Here is a 26,123-nt window from a genome sequence, read left to right as displayed (position 1 = left end):
ATTGATTTTACTGCATCTCTCTGGTTTAGTAACTGCTAAAGTCTTGTGTATAATGAGCTGTTTATAGGTTCAGAAAAAAGAGACTTGGAAAAGATAAGAACCAGCACAGAGAGCCATGTCTCGTACTGTACATTCAAACAATGTTAAGTTGTTTTTTAATGCTTGCTAACTGAACAGGAGAATTCTTGTGGATTAGAAACCATTTTTGGTCTCCCATTTATTGGCACTGAGGGACCCATTCTGAGAATTCTCTTTATGAGCTCATTTCCCAGAATGACTGAGCTTGTAAAATGACGGACAACAGCATTGCTTTAGAGCCGCACAATATGCATGATATGCTCAACACCACACACTCACGGGCAATAACCTTTACACTCGCTCGCTTTAGCTCGGAGAAGACAGAAAACACTTGAACCCAGCACTGTTTTGGTCAGCATGAACATTTACTTTTGCCATGTCATATAACAAAAAGTGATATTAACTAGAAATCAAGTTTCCATGTGGTGTAACTTAGTTTTATTTTAATTCCACAAATTTGTCAAAAAAATTACAAAATACTCAAATGGGGAGAACACAGGACTCACAATCTGCCTTAATTATCTCTACTTTTTGTTTACACTGTGTCATCCCATGGCGACTACTAATATATACAATAAGCTTCAAGATACCAGTATATATAAATCTTAGCAGTCAGAATGTACATTCTGCTATTGCCGCTTTGAAACAAGAAGCTAAACCATTGACAACACTCAACATCAAAGGTTTAAGACACAAAAGAGGGACAAAAGGAGAAAATGCGTCAAACGAAAAGAAAATGCTGTATACATCCGAGACAGAATAAAAGATACATGACGGTCCAATTACACAAAGTGATCGGCTTTGGGCGTATACTGCTAAAAACAGGCTTCTATGCATACTCTCTTCAAAGGATGCACCATGGCTTTTGAAAACCAAACGGGGGAGAATTAAAAACAGTCCTGTACTTTGAACCGTAAGCTCGGAAAAGGCCCACCAGAGGTAAAAACCCACGTGTCATTTCAAATAACGAAACCAACGAAAACACTGCGTGTAACAGTCGACGATTGCTATCGTGATGGAGAGCAACTAAAGAGGCATTAATGCAGTGTCAGGAATGCTGAGAAGCTCAAACACGCTCGTCATCTCCACCACTGTGAACACATGCACACACGGGTACACAGACTCCAATCCAAGCCACCATCTTCCCTTAGGCTTCACAGTGAGAATGGTTCTATGAATCTGTACAGTAGGTCGAGGACTTCGGGAGACAAAGCGGGGCGGGGGGAGGCATTGCTATCTGTTCCAGCACCCTTTGACCATGTGGAAAAGTAAAAGAAAAGCAGTCCGGTCGGTTTCGCAATCTCTAAGCGCTGAGGAACTAGCCGAGATATGAACCCAGTTGCAAAATGCCGTTCGACTTTGGTACACAGAAAAAAAAATAAACACTTCCGAAATGCACTTAAAAAGCCATGAGAAAGCCAATTACGGTTTAATAATAAAAACTGAGGTTAATCAGTGCAATATTTCTTCTTTCCAATACTCACGAGGCACCGCACGTCCTCCTCCTTCAAGTGTTTCTAACTCGGGTCGAGTTCAGTCATGAACGTAAAAAATATGGTCGTGATATCGTGAGGGTTTGTCGCAGACTGTCGATATATATGTGAAACGAAACCAAAAAAAAAAAAAACACGTTAAAAAGCGTCATCTGAGCTTTGACCTCTAGAGGTGTTTGGATTAAAATCCGGTACCGTTCCACCCGGTTTCCATCTGACGTGGTTACCTGCTCTTAACGGTGCCATCTCCTTCCCCTCTGAAACAAGGGATGACACTTGAGAAAATTATTATATCGGAGGTCTAACGACTCTGTTAGGAATCCACACCTAATAATAATTATAATAATAATAATTATATATGTATATATATATATTTATATACTATTTACAGACTCAAAAAAACGCCATGCTGCAGCTTTTCTTAACATTATGAAAACCTCCTACAATGTATTAAAATAAACATTGAATTTAAGATAGCACTTTTTCAGATATAATGGCCCGACTTGTTCTGTTCCTCTGTTTTTCCCCTCAATTAGCACAGTGACAAAGTATCTGGTTTTCTAGCACCTACAAAAGACGTCAGGGAAGCTTCTCAGAGTATGTTCATGCAGGAAAGTCACAATCAGTCTTGAGGACGCTGTCACTACTTGAACGATATATAACCCCCCGAAAAAAGTCAATGTCTTAAAAAAAAGTCCGGAATAGTGAAGTAAGCTGACAACAGAAAGAAGGTTCCTCAGACGATCCTTGACTGTTCTGCTGCGACCTCCTGTGTCCTGCTGATCCTCTGGGAGTCCGCCGTTGATCACAGCTGCTTGTCGCTTTCCTTCTTCAACCGGCTGCGAGAGAGACACATGATATTGTATTATAGGAGAAGTATAATGAAAAAAATAAATAAAAAATGCACATTGAGAGTTCAAAATTATACAATATAGTAGGAATGTAATGATATTATTTTCTCGATTTTATCGTGGTCGATATGAAACGATAGGTCTTCCAGGCAAAAAGTGTGGTTTTTAAAATATGTATAAACTTCTAATCCTAACATAAAAGGTCTTTAAATTTGTATTTTGGTCCATTATGCTTGGACACATAATATGTCAAATGAACTAAAACCGAACATGCAATATGGTTTAATCGCTTCATCGAGTCTGTTCTTTTCGCTCTGTGTTTCAAAGTAAAACGCGCACTTCATTCAGGCAATTGGCTCGTGATCCAGTGTTTTTCGTGCCTCAGAACTGCTCTGTTCAAAGTTTAGCACGCATTTGGAAACGCAACGAACATCAGTTATGCTTTTTTCGCAGCAGATGATTTTATTTTTAACGGAAACGGCAGTAGTGTTTTTTATTTTGACCGAAAATAAAGGATAACTGGTGGCCATTGCATTCCCAAACTCACAGCACATGCAATAACCAAGTGCACTACATTCACTGTGAACAGAGCCGTTCTGAGGCATGGAAAACACCGGATCATGAGCTGATCGTCTGAACGAAGTGCACGCTTTGCTTTGAAATGCACAGCGAATGAAGGGACTTGATAAAGGGATTGAGCCATATTGTGCTTTCGGTTTTAGTTTGTTTGACATATTGGCCCAAAAAACAACTTTGAAGATGTTTTATGTTAGAATTAGAAGTTTAAATGTATTTTAAAAACAAACAAAAATTTCGGAAGACTTATGTCATATCGTTTTGTTATCGCAGTACCACGATATTGGTAATTCCGTTACATCCCCACATATTCATTCTAGCAAAGGCTTGGCTGTGGGACTGACCTGTAATAATCCTCCTGTCCTGGTAGAGGCCCTCCGTGCATGTGGTGATGACCGTTTAGCCACTGCTGCTCCATGGCCAGTCTCTGTAGCTCTGCAGACTGTGCATGCATGGCCTGCAGCTGGTGTGCCGCTGACATGGGTGGTGGGAGCCCACCTGGGAGATCTCTGGGATATGGAGTGCCTATCGAAGACACAGGGTGATTGATTAGTCAACGCCTGGATGAAGAGCTGGAATGATTGAGGATGTTGTACACGTACGTGTCTTACCGAACACAGGGTGCCGTAGCATCTCGTGTTCGTGTGGGGGCTGTCCGAGCAGGGGGTTGGGGATGGCTCCGGGCGGGTACGGGAAGCGGGCGAGGTGGGGTCCACCGGCCAGCGGGTCTACGAGCGGATGTGCTCCAGAACCTGGAGGACAAACAAGACATTCACCACCACCTACTCCGTGTCAGCAGTTTTTTTGCAATGGTACATAGTCAATATTATACAGAAACAATTCACAGAATTGACATTCAAAAAGCACATCATGCTTACAAGACAAGCATGCAATAATATTTAATAGACGGGGATGCATTACATAACAGTATCATTATAGTATTGTGATGCCTATATTTACTTGTATTTTTTTTTTTTTGTTTAAAGGATTAGTTCACTTTCAGAATGAACATGTTATAATTCATGAGATGTCATTCTTCAGTCGAAATTTTTTTTAAGGTTTTTGAGGAAAACATTTGAGGATTTTTCTCCATATAGAGGACTTCAATGGGGATTAGCCGTTTGAAGGTCCAAATTGCAGTTTCAATGCAGCTTCAAAGGGCTCTACACGATCCCATCCGAGGAATACGAGTCTCATCTAGCATAACAATTAGTCACTTTCTAAAAAAAGAAAAGAAAAAATATATATACACTTTTTAACCACAAACGCACATCTCGCACTAGCTCTACAATGCACGTCCACGACTTCATGCATTATGTGATCGGCGTTGAAAAGGCAAAAAACTACATTTCATTTTCTCCTCCAACTTCAAAATCATCCGATTTTTTTTTTGCCTTTGCATACGTGAATGCGTAATTCGTGAAGTCGAGCTAGTTCAAGACGAGCATTTGTGGTTGGAAAGTATATACATTTGTATTATTTTTTAGAAAATGACAGATCGTTTCACCAGATAAAACCCTTATTCCTCGGCTGGGATCGTGTAGAGCCCTTTGAAGCTCCACTGAAACTGCAATTTGGAACTTCAACCCGTTGATCCCCATTGAAGTCCACAATATGGCGAAACATCCTGGAATGTGGAATGGAATTCAAAAATTCCTTTTCGACTGAAGAAAGACATGAACATCTTGGATGACATCGGGGTGAATTAATTGGCAAGAAATCTTTATTCTGGAAGTGAACCAATTTAGCTTTTAGTGTTTTATTTTAAATTTATTTAGAAAAAAAATCAAGAATTTTATAACAGCCAATTTCATAACATTAAAATAATAACCAGCCAGATTTTTAATATCAGTGCATCTCTATTTTATAGCATTTTTAAGCATAAAAATTAAGTCATGCTTTTTTTAAACATTTTTAGTAATTCTAAACATTATTTCAGAGGCCCAGATGGAATCTGTATGACGTTTTTCACAATTTTAGGGTTATCGGTGGAATTCAAATAAGCATGTTCGAGCTGAACGAGTAATCAAATTATCCAATATATTTTGTAAACAAGAGATATGCACCAGATTCCATGTGGGCTTTAAGGATTAGTTCACTTCCAGAACAAAATGTACAGGTAATGTTCTCACCCCATTGTCAACCAAGATGTTCATATCTTTCTTTTTTCAGTTGTAAAGAAATTATGTTTAAAAAAAATTATTAATCAGTAATTATCCCCATATAGTGGACTTAGTGGATATAGTGCCCGCAAGTTTGAACTTCCAAAATGCAGTTTAAATGCAGCTTCAAAGGGTTCTAAATGCTACCAGCCAAGGAATAAGGGTCTTATCTAGCAAAACGATCTGTCATTTTCTAAAAAAAAATATATATACTTTTTAACCTCAAATGCTCATCTCGTCTAGCTCTGCGTGCACTCTGTGCAGTCCCGTTCAAGACTTTATGGTATGTCAAAAAACTCCCATCTCATTTTCTTCTCCAAATTCAAAATAGTCCTACATCTCTGCAGAAGTACCAACCAAGTGTTTACAAAATGAACATGCAAAGAAGGTCAAACAATTTTGAAGTTGGAGGTTGAGATGTATGCATGGTCATGGCAGAGCTAGACAAAATGAGCATTTGAGGTTTAAAAGTATATACATTAATTTTTTTTTTTTTTTAGAAAATGACAGATTGTTTTGCTAGATAAGACCCTTCTTCCTCAGCTGGGATCATTTAGAGCCCTTTGAAGCTGCATTTAAATTGCATTCTGGAAGTTTAAACTAATGGACACCATAGAAGTCCACTATACGGGGATAATTCCTAAAATGTTTTCCTCAAAAAAGCATTTCTTTACGACTGAAGAAAGAAAGACATGAACATCTTGGATAACAATGGGGTGAATACATTATCTGTAAATTTTAGCTCTGGAAGAGAACTACTCCTTTAATACAACAATCCAGCACAAAACAGAGTGAAAGGTCCCTCACCTTGGTGCAACGGGTCCTGTTGGTGCAGGTGTAGGTGTGAATGGATGTGCGAGTGCTGATGATGATGGGGCGTCACGTTGAACATCTGGAGCCGTGCGATAGGGTCGTTAGCCACAGAGGCCATCCTCTCGACATGTAGCCTCTCGGCCAACCGTTCAGGGTAAGTCATCTCAGGCCGTAGCTGCGGCCCAGCCAGTGCCAGCCGTTCCCGCTCCAGTGGATTCAGGCCCGGGTGGAATGAGGCAAATGGATGAGGGCCAGCCATGGGCGGGAAACCAATGGGCCCGTGTCGGGCAAAGTGCTCCATGGGGTTGGCAGAAGGATGCAGGCTGTCCAATTCTGGAGGTTTGACCTCAAAACCAGGCTTCATCCTCTCCATCCTCAACTCCCTCTCGCGGATCTCCCTTTCCCGCATCTCTCGCTCCCGTAGCTCCCGCTCCCGCATTCCGGGGTCTGCGTTGTACAGGCCGGGCATGTGGTAGGCCAGGAGAGGGTCTGTGGGGTTGAGCGAGACGAAGAAGGGATGGTTGCGGTTGGTGGGGGACATGACGTGGGGACGGGCGTATTCGCTGAGCGTGCGCAGGGCGGGTGTGTCGGGGCCGATGTAAGGGGGCACAGTGGCAATGGTTGTGGGTGGGGGATCAAAAGACGTCCGCATGTGAGCCGACCCAGCCATCTGGGGTTCACCCATGCGACCCTCATGAGAAGAACTGGAAGATTTCTGTAAAGACAAAAGGGGATATATTTAGGAACAAGCAAGAAATCAGTGGATAAAGGTAAATTTGAACTTGTATGCAACTTACAGCAGCTCTCTCAGCCTCCTTCTCTCTCTCCCGTTCCCGCTCTCTTTCTTTTTCTCGTTCCCTCTCCTTTTCTTTTTCTTCTCGTGCTTTCTGCTCCGCTTCTCTCTTGGCTTTCTCCAGCGCCTCCTCCCGCTTCTTTGCCAGTTTTGATGAGGCCAGTGGTGTGAAGTAAAAGTCTGTTCTGGCACATGTGTTGTAACCCCTGTCCAGATGCTTATAGAACCTGTAAACAGGATAGATGGAAAGACTATTACTGTCAGTGCTGTTTTGCTTTCTTCTTATGTGACACATAAGCAATGGAAGTGCAGAAATCTTTTCACAGGCTGAATATGCAGTCATTTGAAAAGCAATGCAATTACTTTGTGACAAATAAATAACCTCTGGCATGTCCTCTGGTTTATACTATACTAGAGCCACTCAATCAGTCTTTTTAATCGCCAGTGCCATAATGAGCTGCTCTCTCTGTGCATTAGCAAGCTTATTGCTATTCACTGCAAGGGAGTGTGAGACAAGGCCATGGCAGCTCTACAAAGACATGCTCATGTTCATGGAGGCTTTCAGTGCTATGATGCAGTCATTAATCTGTGCCCTGTCCTCGCTTGATGACTGCCGAGGAGCTGAAGCAGGTTTAATTAGGATAGCACACTAATAGTGCTATTTAATGCAACTTTTAAACTAGTACATTTTGTACAGAGATGATTAAATGATTAAAAATGATTAATGGTTTAGTTTTTATCTTGTCTATTATATACCATTTTAATAAATTTACTTTGTTTTAAAAATCTAATAAATTACTGATTGTTTTTATTTTGATTTAATTTATAAATGTACATTCTAATAAATGCAATAAAAATGGTTTTGTTAATTATTATATTTTGATAATTCTTCTGTTTTTATTTGTTGGTTATAATAAAAATATTAATTAATACCATTCTAATGAATACAATAAAATATAATATTGTTATTGTTATTTTAATAACAACATCAACACATTATTTTTCTCTGTTTTTATTTTTTAATTTTTCCAGTTATAATCCAAATTGTAATATATTTAATAAAATGAATTGTTGCGTACCGTGCTGACTGGCTGGCGTGACAGGGAGTGTTGACGATGGTGGGTGGAGGTGAAGGGCTCCTCTGTGGTGGAGGAGGACTCTCTGGCTCCTCTGGTAGCACCTCATCCAGAGGCTCTTCTTTAATTTGTACAGGTGGCACAGTGGAGGGTCCCGGGCAGGGCGTGCTGACTGATGCAGGCAGGGGCATGGATATTGAGGAGGGTGGCTGCTGCAGCGTAGCCATTGAGCTCGCCACAGAAGAGGGAACTGCAGAGGGTGACAGGACGGGCGAGCTGCCTGGCATAAAGGAATGAGGAGGGAACGAGGGCTGAGAAGGCGCCGAGTGCGAGGCAGAGGAAGAGGAAGGGAGCGGAGGAGCCTGCGGGGGCGCTTGACTTCCTGTTGCCGGAAGGTTTTGGGACTGGGTGAGGACTGGAGGTTGCACCGGTGGAGGCTGAAGCTGCTGGTTTTGAGACATGAGTTGAAGGGGTGGCGGATGGGCGGAGGGAGGGTGATGCGTGGATAGAGAGCTGAGGGGCTTCAAGGCGGGCGGAGGGGGCAAGTTGGAAGGCATCTGTGGGAATGGCGGGTGGCTGGGATGCTTGTGTGATTGAGGGTTTGGCATTTGTGGGATGGGGGTGGTTGGCGGAGGTTTGATGTGGGGCACAGGCAATGGCGCAGGCGGGAGAGGCTGCTCTCTGGGAGGCTGGCTGCCACTCTGTGAGGAGGACTGTGACTGGGATGGAGGTGTGTGAGGTCGCTGTTGTTGAGACAGGGAGGCGGCTTGGGCCTGACCCGAGAGAGCTGAAGGGGGGACCTGAGACTGACCCATTGGGAAGGACTGAGGGGGTAAAGCGTGAGGGTGAGGCATGTGTGATGGCCCTGCCTGCAGAGGATGGCCCATGGGCGGCATGGGGCCGTGTAGTGGAGGCTGCAGGGACTGAGGGCCGGTTTGAGGGGGCGGAGGTGGTTGAGGCAAACCCTGCAGTGGGGAATGAGGTGAGGGCAGCCTCTGTGCTCCTGAAGGGATGAGAGACAGCGGACCTGGTGGAGGTATCTGCTGAGGGGGCATGGAGGTAGGGGGGATAGATGGGGACGGCTGAGCGGACAGGGAAGGCGCGACTGAGGCAGGTGGCGTGGAGGCTGCGACCGTGGAAGGAGGGGCTGGGGGTAAAGCCCCTGTCTGGCACTGGATGACAGGTGGGTGCTGGCCCTGGAGGATCTGCTGCTGCTGCGCCGAGGAGTCAGAGTCGCTCTCGTTGTCACGCGGGCTGGGGATGCTTGGAGAGGAGCTGCGGTTGTCCTGGTCAATGTCCTTGGGATCGCTGCTGCCCTCGTCATTTACGCTGCGACCGTCCGAGCTCTCACCCTCGCCTTCTCCCTCGCACTCCGAGGGCGAGTCCGGCCGTTCCTGCGGATGATGGAAGAGAGGAGGAAGGGTAAGTAAACTTAGTGCCGGTTACTAATGACCAAATAATGGGTGCAGTCACAATCAAGAACAAATAACCTTTCACAGTGCTTGAGTTGTAATATGAACTCCTGACATTTGCAGGATATGAAATCACTCAATCGTGCAATCACGTTGCTACCACAGGTAACGGCCAAAATAAATACAACCCTAGCGTCTTTGCTGGACTCTGGGTCAAATAGAGCTGCCATGAACCCTTCAGTAAACTTTAATGCCTTATTAGTTTATTAATGTCTTTTGGATGAATTGAGAACTGTTCGGTCCAAGAAAACCTCTAGTTGATCGTTTGTCTTCGAAACAAATCCCACATTTTCATGGTAACAATAATTTAGGCACATTATCACTATCAAACAACCATCTTTAATGCAGCAGCACGAATTGAGAAGTTCAAAAAGAACGGATTAAAAAAAAAAAGTTCTGTTCAGAGCAGTGTTTACTTTGACAGCAAATTTATTTAGTCTTAGTCATAGTCTTTTGACTAAAATGCCTAAACATTTGGTTTTAGTCATATTTTAGTCATCTGAATTGTTTTAGTCTAGGTTTAGTCGACTAAGTATCATAAGATCTACAGTAGATTTAGTTGGCTAAAATCAAATTGGTTTATTTACAGTAACTCATTTATTAAGCATTTCTCTAAAATGATCAAACTCATTGTATAGGTTTGATATTAAGGTTTTATGAAGCTAGACACAGATTTAACTGCTGTGACATGTAACATGCCTTTATATTAGAATTAAATGAAACCACTTCTCAAAAAGAAACAAGAACATGGTCTTCTTTTCAATAAAAAATGCCAATGGTTATATAGGCTAATTAGGCATTCTTTATAACAACTTGTTTACCACATTCTTCATTCTTTCAAGCAGACAAATTTATATAAATAAATTTAGATCAATCTTTATTACGGCTACTGAAGTGAATCAGTCAAGAGCAGTGAGTGATTTTCTGTCTGTCTTTTGTTGCTTGATTAACATCAATGCCACAGACAATAGCAACTAAATTAGGCTGCCGTTTACGTGAATACTTCAACATAATTTTGTGTGTATTTCTCCATTCATGAAACACGAAAAAGTACTTGTATGCTGTATGAGAGGCGCTGCTTTGGTATCTGTGCTCAGAAAACTGGATCATATTGAGTTCTCTTTTGCGTCATCAAATTTATCCATATGTCTGCTCTACATTTACTCTCAGATATTGACCTTTTTTTAACGTTTTATAAGATGTGCAGCAAATGTATGCCAGCTTACCGCATAGATCAATTGGCTATGACACAGTTCAAATATACGCATCTAACCTCCTAACCACGCAGAAGAATCGGTCTCAATGAATCTCTTCCCAAATTGTCCCTTCCTAACATTTTTGTCAATAGATTTTTGTCAGTTTTTGTCATTCAAAGTGAGTTTGTTTCTTTATCGTAACTGTTTTTCAACGAAATTGACACTGGCTCAGAGCTACTCATACTCTACTTTACACAACATAATTTTCCTACATAGGTTGCTTGTTTAGTAGGAGTTTACTGACCTGCGTTTTAGACTTCTTGGCGCTTGCTCTCTCGGACTCCTCTGTATCCGAGGCTCCTTTGTCTCTCTGACGTTTGGCACTCTTCATAGGCGACGGCGCCTCTTCCTTTGTCTTCTGTTTTGACAAAATGAAAACATGTTTCCTCTGAAAACACGGTCCTGTGATGCTCAGTGTGACTTTGACTGCTATAGTCTGGTCATGCAGACATACCTTGCTGGGTTTCTTCATCGAGTCAGTCTTGCTGTCAGTGCTGGATGTGCTGGCGGCACTGGGTGAGGTTCGCCCGCTGGACCGCAGATCCTCATTGGTCGGTGAGGCTCTGCCATCTGGGCTAGCGGTTTGCTTCTTGCGGCCACTTCGTAACGTTGACATCTGAACCAGATAATAAAAAAATAAATAATCAGATCCAAAACACATTATATGCAGTTAAGATGGCACTAAAAGCGAATAAAGTTTGGTGTCTTACTGAGCCGCGATTCCGTCGAGTCCTCATGCTATGCTTCCCACTGAGTCCATCGTCTTCTTCTTTGACAGGTTTGAACATAAACGGTGGCGGGTCTACAGGCTTCTCAATGGGGGGTAGTTCGCCGTACTTCTTAAAATGGATCCGGCAGTCGGTGCACAGCAGGATGTTCTCGCGACCCCCGTGGTGCCAGTCCTTGGAGGCTGTAAACACAAATTTAAGTTCAGCTGAGCTCTGCTTATTAAACGTTACACTAACAGGAAGTGCTCCAGGCCTAGGCAAACACCTCATGGACACGGCTAAGGTCAAAGACTCTTGCTCATCCGTGCTGAGGATGTTTTTCGTATCAGAAGTGAGAGCGATACGAATGCCAACTGCATCCAACAGGTCAGAAGATTTAATGAGGCAAAAAACGAATGAGTATGTGTCAGATTGGATTAAATTAGAAATGACACGCTTTGATGTCCATCTGCCAGATGAGGGACAGGGCCGAGCATCAGAGCGCTCTCAAACTGAGACTAATTACAGGCCTGCAGAGGGGATTATTGAAGTCTTCTGAAGGGAGAAGTCTTATAGAGTCTTCACCTGTCTCATGGCGTCACTATATTAGGGTAATACCTCTACACCTGAACGGCTGACAAAACTCATTGTTTGCTGTTTCTCTCACTTTGGCAAATTGGAAAGAATGAGTGAAATTATACAACGATAAATGCAGGGTAACTAATATGAAAATAAATTAAGCACTCACTGGTAGTGAAACAGTGACGGCAGGCGTAGCCCTTCAGTTCCTGCTCGCTGTCTTCACTGTCAAAGTCATCTTCGCTGGCTGAACTCAAGTCCACTGGAAAAGATAAACATGCTGGTTAATGAACGTCATTTCACAACTACAGTCTCTTTAAAGGTGCCATAGAATGGAAAACTGAATTTACCTTGGCATAGTTAAATAACAGTTCAGTACATGGACATGACATATCATGAGTCTCAAACACCATTGTTTCCTCCTGCTTATATAAATCTAGTATTTGCAAAAGACCACTGAAAAATAGGTCAATTTCAACATAACACCGACTGTTATGAAACTTTCCCGAGATCATTAATAGTTACGCCTCCAACATTTGCATCGCCCAATCATCGGTAACGTCAGCACATCAGTAAAACAAGGTGAGTCACTGAAGGGACACGGTTAGCTTAATGCTAGCGCTAGCCTGTTACATTGCAATACATAGGATTTCACTTGACACATAAACAGAGAGATGACTGCGCTGGTGATGGTGAATGATCCCGAATATCACTGAGAATCAGCTGAACTTGTGTGGTAAGAAGCACTCCCTCTGCATTATAATGTTAGACAGAGCTATCACAGTAATGAGACTAAAATGTCGGCGATTCAAAACGGCAGATTCAACTAACCTCATATTAAAAGCGGCCAGAGCTCCTAATTAAATATATATTTTTGTCAATGTGCCAGCTATAGAGTTGAGCCGCTATGTGAAACAGCCAATCAGAGCAGAGCTCATTAATATTCATGAAGCTTCCAAATAAGGCAAAAACAGAGCATTTCATTCTAGAAGCAAATCCTAGGGTTTCTGGAGATTTTTTGCCCTTTCCTATGCCATATACCTTCTATGTAGATATCAGAGAACAATTTAAAATATTCTCTCAATGCATTCTATGGCACCTTTAAGACAGGCCTGCTTCACTTAACACATTATCAGTGGCCTCTTTGAAGAGACAAGTATAGTGCACATAATAAGAGCGATCCGTTCCTGTTACGTCTCTTATCGGATATGAGATTTCAGCTGTTTACTTTGAAGAATCACAGAGGGGGATCTGTGCTCTGAAAAGCCATATTAGTCCTGGGAGTTTCAGGGATGTCATGTTTAGCTGTGACAAGAGTCTGTTCTCTGTCTCTAGGGGGAAGAGAGGCAGATTGCACTTACAGAACTCGCTGGAAGGCGGGCGGGAGGGAGTGTTGACGGGAGTGGAGGCAGTGCGGGTCTTGATCCGGCGGAAGACGGGTTGTCTGCGGTGCCTGCGGTGGGCTCTGCAACTAGCAGCCTCTGGGGTTTTCTTCCAATAATAGTAAAAGGTGATCAGCTCCCCCTGTGAGACAGAAAACACAAAATCTCATGAGCCAGCTGTTTGTACCCGAACAAAGAAAGTCTTCGACAACTATACAAAAAATAATGTTAATCTGTTAGATGTGAATACGACTTGATAAGCGAATAAAAAGCCTCAAATGTCAAACTGATAAGGCAGCTGTGCTCAAAAACATCAGTTGATGAAAGCAGTTTGGTTTTGATGACAGATAGAAGGAAAGGGAGAAGCTACAGAGTCCTGGACAAAGAATCCATGCCGGGTTTGCCAGCAGGCCAGCTTGTTGTGCCGTGGCCGTGTCTGTCCCAGGATTAGGCAGCGAAGCTCTCTGAATGCTGGGATATTAGGATCAGTACATTGGTGGCTGCCTGGGTGGCAGGCGCTTGAATGGAAACAAAGGAACATGTCAGGGAGAGCTTTGGCGCTACAAATAGGGAGTGAAATGGCTCCAAGCCCCTGTGCTAGAAGAGTCAATTGAACTTTAATCAAACATTCAGAGGGCGCGCTTGCCAGGGAGTAAGGCATATAAATCCCGTGCACAAAAGCCAGCCAGGAAATCAATACCCTACTGAAACATTAACACATGCAATCATGGATCAGAAGACGCTTTGCTGAGGCAGCCTGCGCAAATTAACTGTCGCTTTCCGGACACACTCAAAACACACAAGCCCTGAAACCGTTGTTTAGTGAAGAAGCAATTATGCACTTTTCCTGCGGTGGTTGCTCTTGTTTCTCTCTTGTACCTTTCCTTTTCTTTCCAACTGAATCATTTGCCTGATTTTGGATATTCATTTCAAGACTTCATCGGAACGGCTTGCATGAGCTCTTAACATGCTTTAATGTTTTAATGGTGCAGGAATGAGTGAAGAGGACAGTCATGAGGTTTGACAGGGTCTGTTAAACTCGGGCTGAATGGAGCTTGGGTATCTTTAATGCGTATTGATTGCTTTCCCTCTTTGCTTCGGCTGTTCTTCTTGACAGAAATTGGTCATTAAAATGCTGCTCTCCCCAACACATTAACAGCTTTACGGCAAACACTTCAAACTATTCTTGGCAGCAAGCGGAAAAACATGTACTTCGAATCCTATCAGACTATTCATAGGCTATTTTATTGCTTGAGTGAATTTTACTGAACCATATAGATTTGCTTCGGATGCCTGCACTTGAGTATATGAATTACATTTACATAAATCACACACACAAAAAAGCTGCGGCAGTCTGACGGAAAGGCTATAAAACTGAGGCTGGCCTGCTAAGCTACCATGTCTGACATGGGCAAACACACAAGATAAGTCTTGTGCTTACAGCTTCTTAGGAGCTCCTTTTTCCAAAAGCAATCAAGGTACGGCATCATTTCAATCAAAAAAAGCACTTGGAAAAGCTAAAGGCTTTGGCGTTTAGAATATAAATCCACTTTATGGTCTTGGAAATAATGGCGAGATCTGAATATGCCATTGGAGAGAAAATAAAAATTAATCACAAAGACACCAAATAAAGCACACTGAGCAGTAATGTTCTCAAAATGTTTCCACATGCATCAGAAACAGAGTATCCCATCTTTGAGGGGCGCAATGGATACACGTACGAGGATTATCAAATATCACAATTACATCAATTACTTGTGGGTGGTACAAATGCTTTCCAAATGAGAAACATAAGGCTGACAAGCGTCAGCTTCAAGCATCGCAGCCTCTGAAGTAAACGAGCCGTTTTTACTCGCACCTTGTTATAGCTCTTAAGAATAAGCCCAGCTCCTGCAGGTTATTTATCTGATATGATGAGTGGAACGTGCAATGGCGAAAGGCCCGGGCCCGCGTTTGAGAGCAAAAGGCTTTTTGGCGGGGTCGGTCAGGGCGCAGGTGCAGGCCAAAGGATGGCAGGCTTCCTGATGTGAAATTTAATTGAAATGTGCAGATCAAAACTGTTCAGCAGGACAGCGGGCTGGCTTTCTTCACAGCCTAATGACTGTTCGCCACAGCGTCCCCCTCCCCTTCCTCACGGTTGCCCCTTGCTTTTTATTTTCCCTCCCTCTATTTGATGTGAGCTTTGAAGCATGAAACCTCAACTTAATGCTACAGAAGATAAAAAGAAAAGGTCATTTTAGCCCTCAACCATTTCGCCGGAGCACTTCATAGCTCTTAAACGTCCTAGAGGAAGGCAGAGGAAAAAATTCGCTGGGGTTTGGCGTAATAACACTGTGAAAGGAATCACCGTGGTCATTCAAAAGTAATTTAGTCCACAGGCTATCAAGACAGGTGTCAAGGTTGGAGAAGAGCAGACATCCACGGGCGAAGATAACGCAGAGATGTTTAATGCAATCTGCTGCAGCAATATGTAGAGGAGTGGGGGAAAGAGGATGAAAAGAGTGATGAAATGTTTTGAGAGGATCATCTGTGATGATGACAAATTTCCTTGGGCGATAACTGTACGATGGAGAGCTGTAGAAAAATCCCCTTTCAAGCTGGAAGAGAGGAGATGGAAGAGGAAATATGATTTGATTAGAAGCGTGGAGGGGCTGTGCCAAGGCACGGCTCCGGGTTTTTCTCTCATCCCTCACCCGCTTCAACGCTACCCATTCTTTCTGACAAGACGTTGCTGGTTTGTTCGTTGCACAGATAAGAAAAAAAAAAGGCAATTTTTCTCAAGGTGCTGCACAGAAACGCAGGACGGGCAAAGAAGCAGCTATTAGTCTTTTATATAAGGAGATGTCCTACTGTGAAGCAAAATAAAAGATGACATCTGGGGGAGGAAATGTCTCCTGCGAGTTTCTGTTTGCAGCGGAGGCCTGTGAAGCTGGATGCACATAGCGAGTTAGTGTCAAGCGCTAAGACTGACAGCTTGAATAACAAAGCCAGGTTTTTGTGTGTCAAGGTAGGTTTGTTGGAAGCAAAACGGAGGTTTCTCTCAACTATCTGTAGTGAGCATCAAATGTCAAATTTTAGCCTTTATTTTCTTGTTTTCTGTATACACTAGTGTGCAAAACATTATGCTAACAAAAAAATTAGATAGTCCACCCAAAAATGAAAATTCCAAACCTGTATGATTTACTGTCATACAATACAAAAGTAGGGATTTTGTTAAAAGAGTGCCTCAAGGTTCTGTATTGGGGCCGACATTATTTACCAAAAATAAAACTATAGTTCATTTATCCAAGAGAAAATAGCAAAATAAAGTAAACTGTGACATATTATACCGAAAAATGTTTCATTCAATGGACTACCAGTAAAACCGATTGGGAAATTGGGACCAAAAATTTTATAAACTGTGATAATGTGAGAAATTTTGAAGGTGTGTTCCTGTCATATTTTATTACTATTATGTAAATTATAACGAATAAACTGATAATGTGAGAAGTGTTGAAGGTGTCTGAATAAATTTTGATTTAACTGTATATATAAATAGTCTTGACCACAGTATAGATAATGCAAGGTTTCATAACAATGCAGTTTATACCATTATTTAGGTCTTTTTAAGCAGTAGTCTGTGGCTTTGGACATCATCTAAAACAGTTTTTGTGCATTGAAGTTATTCTAAAATATTGAAAAACCAAAATGCATGTCATTTTCAAACTCAAAATTTGTTTCTCCTTTCATACTTGCTAAGAAAGACTGATTGATTGAAAAAAGCACTGGTATTTACTGACATATAAAGCCATATTGGGTTACTTGCCATCCTACTTTGTTTTATTCAACAGAAATCCACTGGTAATTTCATTTTGGGTGAATACTCTCTCTTTATGAATCTGTAGCATTTTTAATATTATTTGTGGTTTAAAATAGCACTGGAATTTTGTATGACATGAAAACACTCGGCCAAAAATGCATTTTCCCGAATAGCTTGTCCCCCCAGAGCCAGGATAAATGCGTAAAGCTACTCATGTATGTGGAATTTCCTCCATTAGCCCTGAATCTCTAAGCAGAAGAGAAGAGTGTGTGCCAGGGAGCGAGAGATACTGACAACGTAAGCTTGGAATTATGAGACATTTCAGAATGCTTCCATCTGCAGAATATTTCTGGAGGGTGGATTATCTGACAAGGAAGGGGCTTACCTCCTATCACGGCACAGAGAAACGCTTTTCCACTCTGATTTCGCCTCGAGAAAAAGCGATGATGTGTGAGCGTGTGCGCGCAAACTGTAATTTCCATTAGATTACACTTCTTTTCATTGCGGCAGACCGTTGGGGAGAAAACCGTGGCTGGACCTTCTGGTCATGTGTGTGTCTGTGTGTAGGATGGGTGCGAGGCCTAAACTCCTGTATTTATACACTCATCCGCACTCAGGCCTGGACTTGAACAGATGGTTTCTGTTTTTCCTGGCAGATTTGTGACGAAGCCACAAAAGGCCCCTGCTTTGACAGTGAGCCAAACGGTTAAGGCTGTAGCTGGCAAATACAGGGGAAGGAGAGCAGCAGAGAATGCAAGGGAGGGCAGTGAGGGGGGAAGAGAAAATGGAAGATAGCAACAGACAAATCAAGCCAGCCTGAAGAAAACCTCAAGAGCATTTGCTTGGTTAAACAATGTTTTTGATACGAGAACATTTGGTCACTAGGTACAGACAGCCGATGTGCAGCTGTAAACATTAATTAGTGGAGTTGGCCAGCGCACTTTCCGGTTCTTGCATGGGACCGATTTTGTGCCTGTGTACACGTGGGCGGGAGGGATATGCAGAGGTAAAGACAAATTCAAGCCTCTGTAACAGGAAAAGAAAATTGAAAGAAGTTCGACTAACTTCACATTTCACACTTTTACAAAATAATTAATGTTTTCATTAGCTTAATTTTTATATGTGACCCTGGACCACACAAAACCACTCATTAGTATCACGGTTAATATTTGTAGCAATAGCCAAAATACATTGTATTGGTCAAAATTATCATTTTTTCTTTTATGTTAGTAAAGATCACATTTTATAAAGATATTTGTGACCCTGGACCACAAAACCAGTCATAAGGTTAAATTTTACAAAACTGAGATGTATACATCATATGAAAGCTCAATAAATAAAGCTCAATAAAGCTTTCTATTGATGTATGGTTTGTTAGGATAGGACAATATTTGGCCGAGACACATCTATTTGAAAATCTGGAATCTGAGGGTGCAAAAAAATCAAAATACTGAGAAAATCACCTTTAAAGTTCTCCAAATGAAGTTCTTAACAATGCATATTACTATTCAAAAATTACATTTTGATAGGTTTACAGTAGGAATTTTACAAAAAATCTTCATGGAACATTATCTTTACTTAATTTCCTAATGATTTTTGGCATAAAAGAAAAATCAATAATTTTGACCCATACAATGTATTTTTGGCTATTGCTACAAATATACCCCAGCGACTTAAGACTGGTTTTGTGGTCCAGGGTCACATTTATTAAATTTCCTATCGTAAATATATCAAAACGTAATTATTGATTAATAATATGCATTGCTAAGAACTTCATTTGGAAAATTTTAAAGGTGATTTTTTTTGCACCTTCAGATTCCAGATTTTCAAACAGTTGGAATAGTCCTATCTTTTCAGATAAGTATAAATTTCAATTTCAAAAAATTTACTCTTATGGTTTTGTGGCCCAGGGTCACATATATTATGTTTATTGTAAAAAATATATTCATATAAAATTATATACACTTTTCTTTTTTTCTTTTTTTAAAGGCAGAGTTCCTACTAAGATTCTTCATTTTTTTTAAATGCCTTGCCACCAATTTTTTGCTCCCACTCTAGACAGTCTATATTGACAGTCAAAATAAATGCCGCTGTTATACCGTCTGAGAAGAGCCCTGAAAAATCACATTGAGAGGAGACGTATATTACTGTAACCTTGCTCCAAAGTCAACAAAGCAATGTAGCACACTGCAAAAACAGCCTCCATTCAAACACGATTGCCCAACCTTGTGGTTAAATCAGTCAAATGCGAGAGAGAGGAAAAAAAAAAAAGTGTGCTACAATGGCCTTGGCTGATAGAGCGCGGTGTAAAAGGATGTTAAATAGACAGCGGATCCCTGCTGCGCTGCCGATTTTCTGTTGTGAAAGAAAGAATAAGCCGTGTGCGCTCGCAGGTCAACGAGGCACAAGCAGAGGAATCAGCAGTTGTGTTTCCCTGCTGTAAGCGCTTTTAACCAATGGAGGCAAAAGTACGCCACAGCAAGACTTTTTGATGGAGGTCGATCTCTTTAATCCGAAAGATCAAGTTGTACAGCCACAGCTTTATACAGAAAGCCAGAGAGCAAACAATACACAGGCTATCCATGCCCACTCCTCATACACACCAAACAGAAAGAATTATAATTTACTTTGATAGCCTATCAAGAGAGCCTAAACCATGCAAAATGGCCAAGAACAGAGATTTCCATAAACAACATTTACCAAAACAAGCAGACTATTTTATCAAGCCTGGACAGCTGCTGGCGATCGAGCAGGCCGCCAGTTTTAGCCATTTTAATTAGTGCCCAAGCCCGAATACCTCTAATCACACAAGCGTCTCTCTAGGGCACTGGCTGTGGGGCTAACGTCTTTGCAATGAATTCAATTTGACATTTATACAGATCGCACCAGGGCAAACATCTGCTACAAGGTTGTGCCGAGAACAGTTCTATCATCTTGGCCATCTTAGCTTGAAAATTACAGGACCCGAGGGCCAGGGCTGCCTCCTTGCACAATTGGATCCTCCGCAGCTTTACCTCCCTGCAACGCCAGCAATGTAGCTGGGTTACGCCACGGCCGCTTTACGATGCGCCTGTTTTTGTAACGTGATGGAAAATGTCCCCCATACATCTCCTCACATGCTCGTCTCTATTTTACAACCTAATATTCTTTCTTCCTGCAGGTGCAACTTAAGCTCTGGAGCGTTAGCAGTTAGTCTGCACCCTCCTGAAACAAGGGTGTACCTGGCATTAAAAGCTGGGGCAGATTTCCAGGAGGTTAAAGAACTGCACAGTAAAGATAAAATCACAGTCAGAACTCTGTGCACTTAATAAAAGAAGCATTTGGAAATCTCACCAAAAATAAAAATAAATAGCTTAATAAAATAAAAATCACTTTATAAAGAATTTTAAATGCATTCAAATAATTGTTCCAAATCACTAAAGAAAAGCATCTGAAGAGTAGAGAGAGTCTTTCTGGGACAGCACATGGACAGAACTGCAAAGCTGTGTTATCTGCGATCTGTAGACACATCATGCCGGATTTGTTTGGGAACATTTCTTGCACCAGTACACAAATTATTCCATGACGTTGTCTTTCAAGTGGAGGAAATGGTGGCAGTGAAAAGAGCAGAGACAGTAAGACGACACACCCACTTCCCCAGCTTCCTCTTTTATTTGACTTCATATAAAGCATTCCAGAGAGCTAGTCAGGCCTGGTGTGTTTGCACAGCAGTGGGTGCTTAGCCTTGGCACCGGCTCTTTATGAGAAACCCAACTAATAAGTGCTGAGGGGAAAAATGGGGAGAGGCAGAAAAGCTGCCCTGTATCGCCCTCCACAGCCCTGGGCATTTAAAAACGCTACGGTCATATCAAATCCTGGACCAGATTAACTGGAGGAAATGCAAAAGAACAAGTCTTCACCAGAAATGCTGGTATTTGAGGAGCAGGAAAAGGTTTCATGTTGGATGAATGGAAGGAAAGAGTTTCAGAATATGCTCAAAGTCACAGAAAGGAGAGAGATATGGCAAACGAAATGGGAGAGTGGGAAAAGGACTGTAGAGAAAATAAATCAAGCTTTCCGCGGGGTATTGACTGGCACTCGCACAGAGAGCTGGCTTTCAGCACAAAAGCGACTTCAATCTTAAGCAAAGTGGGGCTTTTTAGAGAAAGCTCGCTTTTCTTAGTGTATATTGAACTAACCCCTCAACTCTGCCCTCGAGCAAGACTGTTGTGCCTCCATCTTTCTATTTTCCATCATTAATTCTTCTCGTCCTGGTTTTTAGAGGGTGGCTCGTTTACGTATGCACGTACAAACTGACATAAGCAGAACAAATGTGTTCACATGAATAGGGATTGTTATTAAATAACCTTTTTTTTAGGGGCAAGACATATGCAAAACCATAATTTCTTTTGAATACTACAAATATAATAGGTATTTTCTTAGTCAGTACTAAAACGATGATATCAACATATCTTCTTTCTTCGCTGCAGGTAAACAAAAACCAGCGTGTAACATTTCTGCACAAAAGTGCATCGCCGCACTCACCAAACAGGTATCTGGGAGTGTACCACACTGAGTTAATAATTATTTGCTCTGCATTTTCCTTTGTTTTCCTACAGGGTCAAACAGTTCACTAATAACTGAAAGGGTCATTTCAAATATGAATTTATGGCCAACCGAATACGTGCTGTTCAGCATGAAGAGTCAAACACAACTATTAATGACTGTAGGGTGACAGGTCTTTACACAGCTTCCCTCTGTTAGCAGGGATTTTCTTCATTGACTAAACACTGAGCTAAGTCAATACCCTATAAAACATGCACTTGATAACCGACCTATTAGCCAGAGCTTGTGTTTCAGTCTATCTGACATGACACTGAGGCCAATAGAGAGTACAGCTGACCTGATAAAACATTGATAAAAACACATCTGGTATGCAAAGCATACTGTACTTAAGCATGCTAAAACAATGTAAAAATAAATAAGTGTTTGTATATATACACATATGTGACCCTGGTCCACAAAACCAGTCTTAGGTAGCACAGGTATATTTGTAGCAATAACCAAAAATACATTGTATAGGTCAAAATTATATATAAAAAAAATTATAAAGATGTTCCATGAATATATTTTGTACATTTTTTGCACATTTCCAACTGTAAATATCAAAAGTTACTTTTTGATTTCATAGCTAAAAAACTAATTTGGACTAATTTAAAGGTGATTTTGCTAATATTTGGATTTTTTGCACCCTCAGATTCTAGATTTTCAAATAGTTGAAAGCTTATGTACTCAGCTTTCAGTTTTGAAAAACTGACACTTATAATGTGAGACCATAGACTACAAAACCAGTCATATGTATACATACATTAAATTTGTAAAGGTTTTTAAAAATGACTTAATAGCTTTAATAGTTTAACAAAAACTTAAAGATGAGTTTATCATCATTTATCAAAAAAACACAAACTGCTATAAATATAAATATTATATGCAAAGTAATATGTTTTAACATTTTAACACAACCAACAAATTTAAAAAGGTACAAAAGATTTAAAAAGGTTTTTTTTTTTTTAAGTAATGTAAAATTACATGTACTTTGCTACAATTTCTAATATTGCATTGTGCACAAAAAGTATTAAACTTTAAGCTTAAGAGAGGTTTAGTTCTTTGAGGCTTCGGTAATCAGCTGTGTAGCTGTCCTGAGCTGTAACCAAATATTATATAAACAGTCATGATTCTGTTTTGACTAAACACGTCTCAAGGCCCCTGTTCAAGCACCTAACATGCTTACTGTTAAATCTAATATTCATGCACTCAAGTCTATGCGTAAGCTATGGCTTTCAATCATTTCCTTAACCTCATTGTTTTCGAAACCACTAAGTTGTAGCTTCAATTTCAAAACAGAAGAGAAACCACAGCGAAAAGGAGTTTGTTTTTAGTGTCTAAGAATGATGACAAATGCATTCAATAAGAAACAAATGACTTACCGTCTCCTTGTTAGGGAGCAATTCTTTCCGAATTCTAAAAAAGTTTTTCCCGTACTGCCTTAGACCCTTTATGAAGCGTTTCTGTTGAGAAAAGAAAAGAGAACACAATTAAAATTAGATTTAACCACCCATAACAATAGTAGCACTAGACAAATGCACTACATTGTGAAACGCAACGGGAAGAAAACAATGTTGTGATCTTAATCTTAAAATCTCTGCTTGTGCTAGCACAGCTCAGCTACAGTGAAGAAAAAAAAAAAGAGGGGAAATGACAACAAAAGCAGGAATAGAAGCAGAGATTAAACCACAGCGGAGTAGAAACACGATGGCAGCTCGTCTGAAATCTTAGTGAAAGTTCAACAAGGCGATATGCATATGAGGGTCGCACAACACTGAAGTTCAAAGCCCAAACTGAACTTCAATAAGTTACGACGAATCACAACACACTTCTCCCTGATCTCACAATTTGCACGCTCGCACTTCAAACAGCTGCCTGATTCCTGCGCAAACTACTAGAATTACCGACCCATTTGCTTGTAGTTACTGGAAACAAGCTGAACTGAAGCAAACAGTGTTCAAAAACAACTAATAAAAGCATAAGAAAATAACTTTTACAACACAAACCAAACTCCCCAAATGAAATGTGTTTACACAGATTGCTGTAACACAAAAGGAGACTGTGTAGCTTGAATGCTTTTCTATTCCTTTAAGAGCCACAGACTGTGAGCCATAAAAAGCGGAGGCAGAAACATTCATAACCAGCGAAGCAGACAAGCAGCAGATTTACTTTCTTGTTCCAGCGGCGAGCCCCGCTCCACAGTAATCTCAGTCAACGGTCCTCAACAGACAAACTGTTCGGAAAGCCCGTGAAAAGTCCACTCGGCGCACGAGACAAATCTCTACGTCCGACAGAATTGAGGTGCAAATCCACAAAGTCTCCGAAGGTACGTTGTTTTTTTACGAGCAAGAGATAGCTTGTCACTCTCTGCTCCTCCACTACAAAGGGGAAGGCTTTACATGTGATCTTTCTGCTAGAGAGCCTCTGGTCTGCGGCTGGCCAGAAAACCCGGAGCGGAGTCGCACGAACCATGGCGGAGCGCAGGGGCCGTGTCTCACACGCATGTTCTGAGACTCAACTACATCTGCTCTTCTCATTACTCAAACTCCAACCCCCTCACAGGGTTTTAACAAGCTAAAAGAAACGTACGGTTTTACTAAGCAGCGCAATCTTTGTAGAGGTGGTTAAAAGCCAATTGCAAAACCAGTCGTGGAGTTCCTCCTCCTCCACCGCTCTTGGCAAAGTTCTTCTCAAATGCATACCGGTTATGTAACCGGGAACTGTTTACACATGGTGTTTAAAAGAACAATCCTCAGCGAGGAAGGGAGAGAGTATTGCTTCTCTTTACAAGGTTTTAAACGAAGATGTTTGAGTAGAATGAAAATCCTAAAACTAACGAATGAAGACGGCTGTGCTAAAGAGGCAGATGATTAACCAGTAGGTGGTGCAATGTGCAAAAAGAGCATGTGATGATCTTTAAATGCACCTATGACTAAAGTACTAGTTATGAGTTACAACACGTCAGACTCTTCAAGCGGCTAAATTATTTTACTCAATGTTTTAATGGGCGTAACATCGAAACACAAGCTGAATAACAAAAAGGATTGAGAGGGAAGTGCTAAAAAAAAAAAGTGCTGACAACTAATGAGTATCTAACAGCTTTGTGTCGAAGGTCTAAAGTGCATTTTGTTTAACACATCAGGCGTCAAAGGGATTCTTGCGCGCCTTCATTATCCGAGGTCCAGGATCCTGACCGGCAGGACAAAAATCAATTATACCTGCCAGAGCGGCGCGTGTTAGCGGCCTGATTATGTCACCTTAATTATGTTTCCACTACTGTAATATTTACAGTGCACTGCGGGCAGGCGGCTACGTCTCGTTCGCTGCGTGTCGGCTCCACTTTAAGGCTCCATTTCAGCTGCCTGGGCTCGCTGCTCTCTGAGCGCAACTAATAAATCATCCACCAATCTGCTCCCTGAATTGCTCTGCCTCTGCTACGATTGCTCGGGCCCGCCGTTGCTAGGCAACAGGGCAGATGACGGGAGGGGCCGGAGAACGAGGGGCGAGTGGAGGAGGGGTGAGAGGGGGGAGGCGAGCGCTACCGAGTCACCAGCCGCCCGCTCTGTCGAAACAACAGGCTTCTTTCTGTCAAAAATTGTTCCAGTGCGCTGGCTCTGCTTTCTGCCTCTCTCTCTCTGTGCTCGACAGAGCTCTATTGTAAAAGAGAGAGGGGAGAAGGGAATACAGCTGAAAAGGCTATTGTGATGCGTGCGCACTTCCTGCCTAAATCATAATTGTTAAAAGCTGTAAAACTGGTTAAGATCATTCGAGCATGTACAAACAGATGGTGTCAGACCACTCCGCACAAAACACACTACGTGTGTCCAACACAAACACGCACACAAACACAGAGAGAGAGTGTGAGAGAGAGAGTCTGGCAGTCTTCAAATACCAGGAATGCCTAGCATTTAGCTCAATGGTACAAACAGGGGGGGGGGGTCTTATGAAATCAGTGAGCTTGGCCTTTTGCTTAACCGTTGAACAAGCGAGTATACAATTACACTATCACACAAATATGATTTGACATGACTGCAACGACGATGCCACTTTCACACACAAAGCGACCACAAAGAGAGATGAGAGCTAGCCCACATCCTGTCCATTTCAACCTTACATAACATCAAAACCACAACAGAAACGAAGAGAGACGGGAGGGAAAACTATCAAAGGCCCAGACGTAGTGCTAGTCCTATTAATATGAGCAGATGCTTGGAAAAGCTTCTAAATCAGGCCGTCGCTTAAGCGTTCGCTTAGCGCTTGAGTCTATAAATATGCATAGATTCAGCGAAACCGCAGCTTTTCTTGTGTACTGTGTTAAACCAAAGGTGACAGGAAATAGCCTAACACACCCTTCCTGCCTGTGCAACTCTCGTGGCAATAAAACAGTCTTGAAATCTGAGTGCGACTGATTCCACTTTACACATAGCTAAAATAGTCAAGCGAAAGAGAAAATATCTCTAGCATATCAGTGGTTGTCAACTGGTGGGCTGCAGGTTTGTTTA

The 26,123-nt window shown here is 41.7% G+C and overlaps 1 protein-coding gene across 6 annotated transcripts in view; it reads right to left on the bottom strand.

Annotated features, from left to right (window-relative positions):
- Positions 1 to 422: 422 nt before the first annotated feature.
- Positions 423 to 26,123, bottom strand: part of rerea (arginine-glutamic acid dipeptide (RE) repeats a) — a 179,617-nt gene continuing 153,916 nt past the window's right edge. For 4 of the 6 annotated variants that reach the window (XM_073822583.1, XM_073822584.1, XM_073822582.1 and 1 more), the window contains 12 exons: positions 23,004 to 23,084; positions 13,218 to 13,380; positions 12,026 to 12,118; positions 11,281 to 11,480; positions 11,025 to 11,186; positions 10,815 to 10,928; positions 7,846 to 9,236; positions 6,771 to 6,993; positions 5,968 to 6,688; positions 3,610 to 3,780; positions 3,343 to 3,523; positions 423 to 2,410 (listed from right to left, as the gene is read on the bottom strand). In XM_073822583.1, the coding sequence (XP_073678684.1) occupies positions 2,377 to 2,410; positions 3,343 to 3,523; positions 3,610 to 3,780; positions 5,968 to 6,688; positions 6,771 to 6,993; positions 7,846 to 9,236; positions 10,815 to 10,928; positions 11,025 to 11,186; positions 11,281 to 11,480; positions 12,026 to 12,118; positions 13,218 to 13,380; positions 23,004 to 23,084 (3,534 nt within the window). In that variant the 3' untranslated portion in view covers positions 423 to 2,376. The remainder of the gene's footprint in view (positions 2,411 to 3,342; positions 3,524 to 3,609; positions 3,781 to 5,967; positions 6,689 to 6,770; positions 6,994 to 7,845; positions 9,237 to 10,814; positions 10,929 to 11,024; positions 11,187 to 11,280; positions 11,481 to 12,025; positions 12,119 to 13,217; positions 13,381 to 23,003; positions 23,085 to 26,123) is intronic. The other 2 variants (XM_073822585.1, XM_073822587.1) reach the window with 1 other exon arrangement.

This window comes from Garra rufa, chromosome 18, assembly GCF_049309525.1.
Source record: "Garra rufa chromosome 18, GarRuf1.0, whole genome shotgun sequence".
NCBI lineage: Eukaryota > Metazoa > Chordata > Actinopteri > Cypriniformes > Cyprinidae > Garra > Garra rufa.
This window is presented reverse-complemented; position numbering and strand designations above follow the sequence as displayed.